The sequence below is a fragment of the Neomonachus schauinslandi genome, chromosome 10 (genome assembly GCF_002201575.2).
Source record: "Neomonachus schauinslandi chromosome 10, ASM220157v2, whole genome shotgun sequence".
In the NCBI taxonomy this organism is placed as follows: Eukaryota; Metazoa; Chordata; class Mammalia; order Carnivora; family Phocidae; genus Neomonachus; species Neomonachus schauinslandi.
The window spans coordinates 113,381,627-113,395,949 of NC_058412.1; the positions used below are offsets into that span (position 1 = coordinate 113,381,627).

Consider the following 14,323-nt stretch of genomic DNA (forward strand, 5'->3'; position numbering starts at 1 on the left):
ATGCTTTTTCTAATAGACGATGTTATTGAGTAGTGATGTGAACAAGAGATATGAGTAGTTTTAATCCGTAAACAGGAGTCTGGGGGCTGGGTTTTGCCCAGTATCTAAGCTTTCAGTTGGTATGTAATTCAGTGTTCTGCAGTTGGGCTCAGGCTCCTCTCCGTTTTTCATTCTGCCAAGTGCTGAATGTTAAAACACATCTTGTTAAGTCCTCCTCAGGCCTTTGGCGCCCTTGCCGTAAAGGCAGGTGGTCTGAAGAAAGGCTCCCTCTAGGTTGTTGCACACTATACACAACACATTATAGTGTGAGACAACTGTCAGTTCCTTCCTTCCCTTCTCCCCCACCCTCCAGAAAGCTGGGCCCCAGATGGAAGAGCTGGAAACGTGTCAACCATTCTTTGAAGGACATTGAGAAAAATACTGTCAAGAAGAAAAAGGCAAACGCAGCAGCTCATTAGTCCACTAATCAGACAGGGCGACCATCAGTTTCACAAAGAAAATGTCCTGGACAGAGAGATGGGAAGACCTGGCGGAGTGTTGCCCGCATGGCTCTCAGACAGTTGCACATTTTTGTTAGGGGTTTTGTACTTTGAGGACATTACTTCCTTGATGGACTTTATGGATTCATTATATCTCTTACCAAAATAGACCATTGCAGACTGAAGCATAAAAATAATATTTGGTGATACTTTCCTCACTAGAACATGCTTCTGAATGGGTGAAGACGTGCCTTGTGGCCAGTGTCACGAGTATATTGTGTCTATAGCTCTGATCTCACGGAAAGAAATCTTTGATTTAGCATTCTCATTTGAACCTTTGGTGTGTCCACTTCTTGTGCTTTGAATTCACCATTATTGGAGAATAGATTCATAGTATTTAAGCGAAAAGCTTAGAGTTGCTAAAAGCAACATAGTTCAGTTTAAAGATGATTGTGGTGACCCTCGCCCTGTTATTAACCAAGTATGTAACATGTTCTCTTTAATGGGGAAAAATAACTGTGAAGATATTAGAGTATTACTCCCCAGTACCGGGTCCTATTGATATTAGCTCAGACTTTTTTTTTTTTAAAGCCCAATGCAGGGCTTGAACTCCCAACCCTGAGGTCAAGACCTGAGCTGAGGGGGCACCTGGGTGGTCCAGTTGTTAAGCGTCTGCCTTCGGCTCAGGTCATGATCCCAGGGTCCTGGGATCGAGTCCCACATCAGGCTCCCTGCTCTGCGGGAAGCCTGCTTCTCCCTCTCCCACTCCTCCTGCTTGTGTTCCCTCTCTCGCTGTCTCTTTCTCTGTCAAAAAATAAGTAAAAAAAATCTTTAAAAAAAAAAAAAGACCTGAGCTAAGATCAAGAGTTGGACACTTAATTAACTGAGCCACCCAGGCGCCCCAGCCCAGACCTGTTTATAATGTCATTAAGTTTAATCTGTTAGATTTCTCTTTCTTGAATTTGTTGTCCACTTTTATCAAACGGCTACTTATAAATTGTCCCCATGGTGAGCCTGTGCCTAGTTTAGATTCAGCTCTACTTTTCATCTTTTTGGATATTGTATATCATAAATGATATTTACATCACTGATGTCTGGCATGTTGACTCCATCTCTTTTTTTCCTACTTATTCTAGTTATATATATAAAAATTTAGTACTTCATCATTTGTATTAATTTATATATAACTGATGATGATTCTGTTTCCATGCCATGCAATTGATGCCTACTGGTCTAGATAGTCCCACATTAGTTTTTTTCCCCCCTACAAATTGGATTGATTTATAAAGAGAAGTCAAAAAAGAATGCAGGGGCACCTGGGTGGCTCAGTCATTAAGCGTCTGCCTTCGGCTCAGGTCATGATCCTGGGGTCCTGGGATCGAGCCCCATATCAACCTGCTTCTCCCTCTCTTGCTACCCCCTGCTTGTGTTCCCTCACTCCATGTCTCTCTCTGTCAAATAAATAAATAAAATCTTAAAAAAAAAATGCAGTTCAGATGAGTTTGTAACCTGGTTTCTTCCTTCCTTGGCCACTATCCTCAGTGTTAACTTTAAGGTCATGTTACCCCTTGACCTTGCTGGATTGTTTTTGTTTCCTTTGATTGCCATAGCAAAGTTCCCGTAAATTGGGTGGCTTAAGACAACAATAATCTCACTGTTCAGGAGGCCAGAAGTCCAAAATCAAGTAGGGTTGATTCCTCCTTGGGACCTTTGAGGAACAATCTAGTCCATACCTGTCTCCGAGCTTCTGGTGGTTGCTGATAGTCCTTGGCATTTCTTTGCTTATAGATGCATCACTCCTAGTCCTTGGCATTTCTTTGCTTATAGATGCATCACTCCAGTCTCTGCCGTTGTCCCATTGCATTCTCATGTACAACCACGTCTTCTTTGTGTATTCTTCCTCCGGTGTATGTCTCTCCAGCTTTTCTTGTGAGCGTGTTGTTCATAATGGATTTAGAGCCTACCTACATAATCTAGGGTGATCTTCTCTCAAGATCCTTAACTACATCTTCGAAGACCCTTTTTCCAAATAAGCCAATGTTCGCAGTTGAAGGGATTAAGAGGTACAGTAGTCCCCCACCCCCATCCCTTATCCATAGGGGATACATTCTAAGACCCCAATGGATAGCTGAAACTGCAGATAGTACCAAACCATATATGATACATGATATATATTTTTTCCTATACATACATGTAAGAAAATTTATAAATTAGGCATAGTAAGAGATTAACAACAAGTAATAATAAAATAGAAGTTACAACAATATACTGTAATAAAAGTTACGTGATTTTTGTTTCTCTCTCCCTCCCTCTATCACAGTGTCTTATTATACCATACTTACCCTTCTTTTTGTGATGATGTGAGATAATAAAATGCTTATGTGATGAGGTGAATGACATAGTCATTATGGCCTAGTGTTAGGCTACTATTGACCTTTTGATTATACATCAGAAGGAGACTCATCTGTTTCCAGACCATGGTTTCCATGACCACAGGTAACTGGAACTGTGGAAAGTGAAACTTGGCTAAGAGGGAACTACAGTAGATATCTTTTGGGAGCTACCATTCAGCCTATTAAAATAAGCATCTTCTTCACTTCTCAGTCTCTAGGAAAATATGTTTTTATATTTGAAATTATTGTCTTGATTTTTATTATCTTATAGAAGACTCTGACCTGCATTACTTTTATTCTCTATAGTTGGTCCTGAGAAAAGAGTGCCAGCAATGCCTGGATCTCCTGTGGAAGTGAAGATACAGTCAAGATCCTCACCTCCCACCATGCCACCCCTGCCACCAATAAATCCCGGAGGTCCCAGGCCAGTGTCATTTACTCCTACAGCATGTGAGATCTCTTCATTTACTTGGGTTTGTGGTTCAGACTGACATTTAGATCTAAGTGACTGACTGATTTTAAGCCTTCTGCATAAACTGTTCAACATTTTCAAAATAACTAAGATATTTTATGTATATACACACACACGTATGTACCTATACATATATTCACACACATAGGGTTATTTCTTTCTTTTATAAATTGCTTTTGCCCTCTGAGAATAGTACTTAGCTAATTTAGGCATTTGGAAATTTAGTGGTCTAAATATTTTGTTTTCATACTCTAGCTGGTAAGTAGCTATTTTAATTTCTTGGCTCTAAAATGAATTAAAATTAAAAAATAAATAAATAAAATGAATTAAAATTTTTATATTGAGGGTGCCTGTGTGGCTCAGTTGGTTAAGTGTCTGACTCTCGATTTCCACTTAGATCTTGATCTTAAGGTGTTGAGTTCAGGCCCCATGTTGGGCTCCATGCTGGGTGTGGAGCCTACTTGAAAAAAACCAAAACAAATTATTATATTGATTTATAGGAGTCAAAGTAAATTTCATGTAATTACCAAACCACTTCTAAAAGTATGCTAGGGCTATCATGGTAAGGCTTTTTTTTTTTTTAAAGAGAGGGGAAAGGAGGGAAGGGACAGAGCGAGAGAGAGAGAGTCTTAAGCAGGGTCCATGCTTAGCATGGGGCTTGATCTCACAGCCCTGAGATCATGACCTTTGCCGGAATCAAGAGTCGGAGGCTTAACTGGCTGAGCCACCTTGGTGCCCTGGTAAGGTTCTTTTCAAAAGTGAATGAGTATTGTGTTAAGTTTGCTAGGGCTGCCACAACAAAATGCCACAGACTGGATGGCTTAAACAACAGAAATTTATTTTTTTTTCACAGTTCTGGAGGAAAGAAGTCCAAGATCAAGGTGTCAGGAGTTTTGGTTTCTCCTGAGGCCTCTCTCCTTGGCTTGCAGATAGCTACCCTTTCTGCTGTGTCCTCCCATGGCCTTGCCTCCGAACGTGTATACCAGCTGTCCTTTCCTCTTATAAGGACAATAGTCATATTGGATTAGGGACTACCCACATGACCCACGTGACCTCATTTAACCTTTAAAGCCTCTATCTCCAAATATAGTCACATTCTGAGGTACTGGGGATTAGAACTAGAGCATAGGAATTTGTGGGGGACATAATTCGGTCCATAAGAATTATATTAGCCAATAAATATATAATAGGTTTTCAACCTTACTAGCCATCAAGGAAATGCAAACTAAAACCCAATGTAATACCATATACATCTGAAAGAATGTTCAAAATAGAAAAGAATACCAAGTTTTGGTGAGCATGTCTGGAGTTACCTGAACACTCCATGCAATGTTGGAGTATGAGAAAATTGTTTGGTAGTATTTACCAAAGTTGAATTTTCAGAAACCCTTTAACTCCACAGTCAGTCCTACATATGTGTATACTTAACCAAACAAACAAAAATTAGAAGAAAACCCAATGTGAAATCTAAACATACATGCGTACATGTCTAGATTTTGATTTGGGTTTTTCTGCCTTTCCATGCCCATGATCACTCCAGTGCATGTTGACTCTCTTACAGATATTTTGCCTCATAAAGCAGAAGACACTTGCTATTTGTGGAGTGCCCGTAATTTGTCAGAGCACTGAGCTAGGTGCTATATGACATTTTCTTTTTTAAATGCTGTTACATAAGTTCACACAACTGTCTTTGCTCAAACATTTATGGGTTTTGCTTTTATTAAAAGGCAAGAGAAGAATCTAGGAAGTACAGCTTTAACAGAAGGTTTAATTATTATATTTCCAATACATTTGAAATTGAGTGAGTGGCAACTGCAACAGTCTGAGCCAGAGTGGATGAAATTAAGTTTTATATCCTTTTAAAAATTCTGTTTCTATCTTAAAATTATACATCCTTACATATAGGTACTATCTTGAAATGAACCGATTTATTTTATTTATTTATTTTTAAAGATTTTATTTATTTATTTGAGAGAGAGAATGAGAGACAGAGAGCACGAGAGGGAAGAGGGTCAGAGGGAGAAGCAGCCTCCCTGCCGGGCAGGGAGCCCGATGCGGGACTCGATCCTGGGACTCCAGGATCATGACCTGAGCTGAAGGCAGTCGCTTAACCAACTGAGCCACCCAGGCGCCCGAAATGAACCGATTTAAACAACTAGGCTATCATTCACATTTCAAGATACAGGAAGTAGGAATATGTATATGTAAACTCAGCCCTTTTTACCTCCATAGTTGACTACTAGGTGGTAGATATGTTTTATTTTGGAAAATGTGCTCATACACTTGAACAAAAGAGACTGAAAAAGCCTGTCTTATTGTCGGAGTGGCTAAAAAGCACAGTAATATATTATTTTTATGGGTTTCTTCCAAGGGGGCAGTTCTTCAATGACAATTGACCTTTCTGTGAACACAAAGAAATAGCAGATCATTGCAATTAATTTTCTGGATTGCTGAGGTTGTTGAGTATTAAGCTTTCTTTTCCAATAGTTCTAGTGATCTTTTTTAATGGAAGATACAAAAGAAAATTAACCCTCGCTTTCTCAGCCTGTTAGTCTTTCATGTAGTGAATCATTCAGCAGCTTTTTCCTCAACACTTAACACTTGCTAGCTAATGAACAAAACCTATATATGTATACACACACACATATATATATGGTATACGCAGTTTACAAAACTCTGCTAATTATAGTATATGCCGATATATAACATAATGTTCATCAAGAAGTGCACAGTCTATTAAGACAGTGCAAATATAGAAAGAAGTAAGTAACATAATGGAAGCATTTATAGGAAGCACAGAGAAGAGTTACTAAATCTACCAGGGTTTACCTTAATGTGCCGCAACAGAATCCATTAAAAGAATGTTTTCTTTTTTTTCCCTTCGATTCTATTTATTTATGTGAGAGGGAGAGTGAGAGAGAGCACGAGCAGGGGGGCAGGGGGAGAGGGAGAAGCAGGCTCCTTATTGAGTAAGGAGCCTGATGGAGGGCTCGATCCCAAGACCCTGGGATCATGACCTGAGCTGAACGCACTCGCTTAACCGACTGAGCCACCCAGGTGCCCAAGAATATTTCTTAATACAGGTGATATGTGAGTGTATATAGGTGGAGGAAAAGTTTGCCAGATCAAATTTGAATCAGGGCCAGTCAAAAAGTAGGAACAGTAGGACTGACCAACTGTATCTGGCTTGAGGAAGAAGAAGGGAAGTGAAAGATTTTTCATGATTAATGACTTGGCATTGAGCCCAATATAAGTAAATGTCAGTTTTCTAAGTTAAGTAAAGATTAAATAATTTGGCTTAAGTCTTGACTTAAATTGTTTCTGTTTTTAGACATATTTTTTAATTTTACCTTCCTATACTTTCAAGTCTGTGTATGATTAAGTGAAAATCTACTGACACTTAGGCACCAGGTTATTTTATTTCGCTGTTCAGTGAAGGAGATTTTTACTTAATACCTCCGAGAACTTAGCTTTAGGGAGGTGTTCCAAATTAAAACTTAGCAACAAATGACTAAGAACAATGGGAAAATAGGAAAACTGCAATTAATCACATGTAGTATAATTTGCGCAGAAGTAGAAAATTGATATGTCCTGTGTGGTATCTAGAAAATCGTTTACTGAATGACCAAGAATTTGGCAGCATTAATATAGCACTGTTGGGGCACGGAGAAACGGACTGATGGGTGTGAATATTCTGAATGGTCCATGAGGTATATACCTTATTGCAGGAATAGGTCATTAAATCTATAGCCTAGAAAAAATATTTTTCAAAAAAAAATAAAAAAGAAAGAAAAACCATTTTCCACTTAAAGATAACTCCGGTTTCTGGTTGTCTGTTCGCATGCTACATTTTAACTCACTCCTTAACTTCTTTGGAGCCCTAAGATTAGGAAGGAACATAAAAGATGTGTGCAAGTGTCTAGTCAATGGAAATATGTGTTCTTTTATTTATTTATTTTTAAAGATTTTATTTATTTATTTGACAGAGAGAGAGATAGTGAGAGCAGGAACACAAGCAGGGGGAGTGGGATAGGGAGAAGCTGGCTCCCTGCCAAGCAGGGAGCCTGGTGTGGGGCTCGATCCCAGGACCCTAGGATCATGACCTGAGCTGAAGGCGGATGCTTAACAACTCAGCCACCCAGGCGCCCCGGAAATACGTGTTCTACCAGACTCATGTCATGCAGTACCTGTTGCAAGAAATCTTAATACTACCTATCCCTGCCCACAGCAACTGTAGTTAGATGTCTGTTCTCTGTATTCTTAAAACAGTCCATACTCTTCTGTTTTAACATGGCTTTGTTATTCTGTTATCATCTTTTACCTGGTAGTCTGTTCATTGTGCAGTAGTCTCATTGACAGTAGAAAAAGTTTCTTGGATACTCTTAATATGTGCTTTACAAAATTCAACTGAATAAACTACAGTTAATGCAAACACGAAGAAATTAAGAAAGACCCACGTGTTTTGCACTTAAACAGTCTTTCCTTTTGGCTTTCTTTTATAGTAAGCAACGGTATCAACCATTCTCCTCCTACCCTGAATGGTGCCCCATCACCACCACAGAGATTCAGCAATGGTCCTGCCTCTTCCACATCATCTGCACTAACAAATCAACAGTTACCAGCCACTTGTGGTGCTCGGCAGCTCAGCAAATTGAAACGCTTCCTTACCACTCTGCAACAGTTTGGCAATGACATCTCACCTGAGATTGGGGAGAAGGTGCGGACTCTTGTTCTAGCACTGGTGGTAAGTACAACGTCACTGTCCCCAGCTACTTAAGTGTGTGGCTCAGAACCAAAGCCAGCAAACCTGTAGCAACATGGCAAAATCTACAGGCTAATATAGTTACATAACTTGTATAAAAGTATAGAATTGTGGGTTTCAATTATGGATAGCAATGTTTATTAAAGAAACAAATCTAGAATGTTTACTTTATTGTTTCTTAGGGTATTGATTTAATTCCAATAAGCAGCTTTGAATTTGTCTAAAGACTGAGTTTCAGCAGGCCACTGAGGTTCAACCAAGTTAATGCAAGGTTTTGTAATATAATATATTCAGTGTCCGGCGCATTGTTTCCAAACCTGAGAGAAAAGAAAAGCAGGGAGTTTAATTTTCAAAATAATAATTTGTAAAATTATAAATCTCATAGTCTAAATAGTATCAAAGGGATTACATTTTTCAGCTCCTCATGCAAATGGAGTTTCTATAGAATTTTCAATGTACACCTAATTTTTCTTTGTGTAGTGAGTGTGGTAATGATTTTCTGACATAGACATCTGGGTGGAGTTTGACTCTCATGTATATAAGGAAAGTACTGACAGTTCACTATGTTTTTTAAATTAAATTCTTCAAGATACACATATCTCTTGAAAAAGCACCCCGTGGTCATGCATGTTGGCCTTTTCCTATGATAAACGTGAATCACAGTACTAAACCTTAGTGTTGTAGTTCTCCAAGTGCAATGAGGGACTCCTGGGATTTCCCCAAACCCTTCCAGGAAGTCCAGGAGGTCAAAATTATTTTCTCCACGCCCCCACCCTTTTAAAAGATTTATTTATTTATTTTACAGAGAAAGCAATCGAGCCTGGGTGGGAGGGACAGAGGGAAAGGGAGAAAGAATCTGAAGCAGACTATGTGCTGAGTGCAAAACCCAGTGCAGGGCTCGATCTCACAACCTTGAGATCATGACCTGAGCTGAAACCAAGAGTCAGATGCTAAACCAACTGCGCCACCCAGGTGCCCCTATTTTCATAATAAAACTAAAATGTGGATCGACTAGGTGGCCCAGTCGGTTATACGTCCGACTCTTGATCTCAGGGTCGTGAGTTCAAGCCTTGCGTGGGGCTCCACACTGGGCATGCAGCCTACCTAAAAAATTAAAATAATAGATGTTACTTGCCTTTTCATTCGTACTCTATCCTGAGCATATTGTGGAATTTTCTAGAAGCTGCATGATAAGGGTTGTCGCAGTGTATTAAATGCAGTAGATAGGAGAACCCCGCTGTCTTTTTATAACCTAGGTGTCAAAGAGACTTGCAAAACTGTAACAACAGTGCCATTCTTACTACATTTTTGGGGAAAATATAGTTATTTTGAAATGGGTTAATAATAAATAGTTTTCAAGTACTCAACTTTAATTTCTAATCTTGGGATTATTGATAGATGTAACCCACATGAATTAGATATTTATTTATGTTTTATATAAAATAGATATTTATTTATTTTAAAGATTTCATTTATTTGACAGGGACACAGTGAGAGAGGGAACACAAGCAGGGGGAGTGGGAGAGGGAGAAGCAGGCTTCCCGCTGAGCAAGGAGCCCCATGTGGGGCTCGATCCCAGGACCCTCAGATCATGACCTGAGCCAAAGGCTTAACGACTGAGCCACCCAGGTGCCCCACAAACCTTCTTTTAGTATAGAAGTATTTATATGTAGATGTAGCCAATTATCTACTTTCAATGGCCATGCTCTGGTTAATTTTTTTCCAATGATGTCATTCTTAGGTGGTAAAAGTCCATGTTTAAGTGTGCAGTTCAGTGGTATAAGTTATTCATTGTTATTCATTGTTGTGCAGCCATCACCACTATCCACCTCAAGAACTCTTCATCATGCAAAACTGAAACTTTGTGCCATTAAACAATAACTCTTCATTCCTTCCCTCCTCCGTTCCCGTCAACCATCATTCTACTTGACTACTCTAGAAACCTCTTTTAAGTAGAATCATACAGTATTTGTCTTTATATAGCTGACTTATTTCACCTAACATAATGTCCTCAAGGTTCATCCATGTTGGGACATGAGTGGCTGAGTGGCTCCGTCAGTTAAGTGGCTGCCTTCAGCTCAGGTCATGATCCCAGGGTCATGGATTCAAGTCCCACATTGGGTTCCCTGCTCAGTGCGGAGTCTGTTTCTCCCTCTGCCTGTTTTTTCCCCCTGCTTGTGCTCGCCCCCTCTCTCTCTCTGACAAATAAATAAAAATCTTAAAAAAAAAAAAAGTTCATCCATGTTGTAGTATTTGTCTGATTTTTCGACTTTCTTAAGGCTGAAAATACTCCATTGCAGGCATATACCATATTTTGCTTGTCCATTCATCTGTTGTTGCATCCCTGGGGTGCTTCTACCTTTTTGGTTAGGGAAGGTTTTATATCCATATGGGAAACTGTTTATCAGCCAATTTCATAGATGCCAGGCAGTGGCCCAACCTTGTAAGCACCCTTTTCTTAGGATATTTGTTCTAAACCTGCTATACAGAAGAAGGGTTAGGGTTTCTGTATAGGCGCTGTTGCAAGTAATCTTGCTGTAAGCATTCTTATACATGGTATGCATGTGCGAGCATTGCTCTGAACAAAGGAATTGAATTCATAAGGTATGCATATATACCAATTTAGTATGTAAGGCCATTGGTTTTCTTATGTGTTAAGTACTAATGTATACTCTCATATACTGACTGGCATTTTTATTAAGATTAGTGTCCCAGTCTGTTCGGGCTGTTGGAATACCAAACATGGGGTGATTTATAAACAACTGTCATTTATCTTACAGTTCTGGAGGCTGGTAAGTGGTGCCAGTAGATTTTGTATTCAGTGAGATCCCACTTCCTGACTCTTAGATGGCTGTCTTCTAACTGTGTCTTCACAGGGCCGAAGGGGCAAGGGAGATCTCTTAAGGTCTCTCTCTTTCTTTTTTTAAGATTTTATTTATTTATTTGACAGAGAGAAAGAGAGCACAAGCAGGGAGAGTGGGAGAAGGAAAAGCAGGCTTCCTGCCGAGCAGGGAGCCCGATGTAGGACTTGATCCCAGGACCCTGGGATCATGACCTGAGCCGAAGGCAGCTGCTTATCTGACTGAGCCACCCAGGCGCCCCTCAAGGTCTCTTTTATAAAGGCACTAATGCCATTTGTAAGAGCTCTGCCCTCATGACCTAATCATCTCCCAAAGGCTCCACCTCTAAATGCAAAAACATTGGAGATTAGGTTTCAACATACAGATTTTGAGGGGTCACAAACATTCAGTCTAGAGCAATTGATATTGAAAGTATAAATTTATTTGGAGAAGATGCAGAAAAAGAAAAGCTTTTTAAATTTTACACCCATTCATTCTTTTAAAAAACACTTAAGAAAACAATTATTGCAGGAACTTCCTTAATCTGACGATAATTACTTTCTTTCTTTCTTTTTCTTTTTTTAAAGATTTTATTTATCCATGGGCGCCTGGGTGGCTCAGTCGGTTAAGCGACTGCCTTCGGCTCAGGTCATGATCCCAGGGTCCTGGGATCGAGTCCCCCATTGGGCTCCCTGCTCCGCCGGAAGCCTGCTTCTCCCTCTCCCACTCCCCCTGCTTGTGTTCCCTCTCTCGCTGTGTCTCTCTGTCAAATAAATAAATAAAATCTTTAAAAAAATAATAATAATAAAAATAAAAAATAAAAAAAAGATTTTATTTATTCATTTGAGACACAGAGATAGAGAGCATGAGCAGGGTCTTCGAAGAGGGAGAGGGAGAAGCAGGCTCCCTGCTGAGCCAGGAGCCTGATGGGCTCGATCCTAAGACCCTGGGATCATGACCTGAGCTGAAGGCAGACACTTAACAATCTGAGATACCCAGCGCCCCTGATAGTTATTTTCTTTTCTTTTCTTTTTTTTTTTTTTTTTTAGATTTTATTTATTTATTTGAGAGAGAGAGCACGAGAGGGAAGAGGGCAGAGGGAGAAGCAGACCCCCTGCCGAACAGGGAGCCCGATGTGGGACTCGATCCCGGGACTCCAGGATCATGACCTGAGCCGAAGGCAGTCGCTTAACCAACTGAGCCACCCAGGCGCCCTGATAGTTATTTTCTAACAAAAAAATCTATAGCAAGGCTCATACTGGTGAAATTTTGAAAGCTTCCCTTTGATAGCAGGAATCAGATAAGAATGTCTCTTCCAAAAAAAAAAAAAAAAAGAATGTCTCTTCTGTCTTCTATTCAATGTGATCCTGAATATTCTTTTTTTTTTTTTTTTTAAGATTTTATTTATTTATTTGAGAGAGAGAATGAGAGAGAGAGCATGAGAGGGGTGAGGGTCAGAGGGAGAAGCAGACTCCCTGCTGAGCAGGGAGCCCGATGCGGGACTCGATCCTGGGACTCCAGGATCATGACCTGAGCCGAAGGCAGTCGCTCAACCAACTGAGCCACCCAGGCGCCCGTGATCCTGAATATTCTAACCCAGCAAATAAGACATAAAGATTGGTGAGAGATTAATAAAACTATCATTATTCATAAATCAAATGGTTATCTTGTGTGTGTGGCTTTTGAAGTTAAAAAAAAATTCTATATTTTATGTGGCTTTGCTGCCATCTTGTTGAACACTTTGTTTAACTTGGAGGAGAATGAACATCTTTAGATTGTTTATTTCCTTATTCAAGAAAGTCGAATTTCAGGGGCACCTGAGTGGCTCAGTCAGTTAAGCGTCTGCCTTCAGCTCAGGTCATGATCCCAGGGTCCTGGGATGGAACTCTGAGTCCCGCACCCTGCTCAGCGGAGAGTCTGCTTCTCCCTCTTCCTCTGACCTTCCCCCATGCTCTCACACACACACTCTCTTGCTCTCAAATGAATAAATGAAATATCTTTAAAAAAAAAAAAAAGTCTTACTTCCTGTTTATAAAAACTGTGGTTAAGATTTAGGCAGGCATGTATAAATGGAACACTTGTTCCATGTGGAGGAGACTTCGTTAGCCAAGTACGAAAAGACTACACAGTTAGGTACCTGGAGTATAGTTCACCTGTGTGAATTTCATGTTTGTGGTGTTTAAGCTTAAAGTGCTGATAGTTCCTAACTATACCAGGAGGCAAGCATGCTCAATTTCTAATGCAAGGTAAAGGGGAGTGTTCTATATTCCACCTAGAATACACATTCTAGAGGGCAGTTTGGTAAATTTCAGGTACCTTAAACTAGGCAGTTCTTTTGGCTAACCATTTTTTCACCTTGAAATTCTTCCTAAGAAAATAATCATTGTACACAAAGATCATCGGTTGAACATTATTTATAATGACAAAAAAAAAAAAATTGAAACCAGCTAAATGTTCTATAAAATCCTGTGTGAATTGCAATACATCAGTTCATTTGGATATGACATAGTCATTAAATATCAAGGTTGGTGCAGAGGTAGAATACGATGGTATACTTCTTCCTATTCCTCCTGACAAATAGAGCAAGAAATCTTGGACTTTATACAGAAAACAAAAATAAAGAAGACTTTGAAAGATGGCAGATATGCTAGTGACCTTGTGACTCAAGGAAGTACATAGCAGTGAGTTCCTTAAGTTCTGTGTTTTCATCATATATCCAGGACTGTGGTCTGTAGAAGCTATTAACCTGGAAACACTTAGGAGCACAAAGTACAACAATAACGAAAACCCTTTTTCCTGGAAGGACCAGGAAAGAAGCAACCAAGCAAGGTTGGAAACTTTCAGACAGTAAGCACACTATAGCAGCCAAAACCTTAGGAAGAACTGCAGTAATGGGTAGCCTTTCCTTTCCCCATCAGAGGCCCAGTGGGAAACCCAAACTCTCACCCCTTCCCAGCAATAATGTGTCCCTCTTCCCCTCTCACAATCAACAGAGGTTGAGTGGGAAACCTGGGATTATACCCTAAAAAGGATTCTCCTTTTTCCAATGGTGCAAGTATCAGACTTCTAAAACAGAAGTCAGAGATAAGATCCAGAGTCTTATAACATAGAACCCAAAATACCCAGGATATAATAGAAAATAACTTACCATGTGAAGAACCAGGACCATCTCAACTGGAATGAAAAAAACAACCAACCAACAGACTTCAACTAAACTGACACAGATGTTGGCCCAGCATCATAAAATGCTTCAGTGAGCAATTATAAACAGAAGTGAAAAAATACAAAGGCTCTGCAAAAAATAAAATAAAAATAGAAGATAGAAAAACTAAGTGGAGATTTTAGAACAAAAATATGATGAATTAAAAACAGCAATG

The 14,323-nt window shown here is 39.7% G+C and overlaps 1 protein-coding gene across 2 annotated transcripts in view; it reads left to right on the forward strand.

The window, feature by feature from the left end:
• Window positions 1-3,186: 3,186 nt before the first annotated feature.
• Window positions 3,187-14,323, forward strand: part of CBFA2T2 (CBFA2/RUNX1 partner transcriptional co-repressor 2) — a 40,003-nt gene continuing 28,866 nt past the window's right edge. For both annotated transcript variants that reach the window (XM_021689038.2, XM_044918646.1), the window contains exons 1-2: window positions 3,187-3,322; window positions 7,847-8,088. In XM_021689038.2, coding sequence (XP_021544713.2) covers window positions 3,205-3,322; window positions 7,847-8,088 — 360 coding nt within the window. In that variant the 5' untranslated portion in view covers window positions 3,187-3,204. The remainder of the gene's footprint in view (window positions 3,323-7,846; window positions 8,089-14,323) is intronic.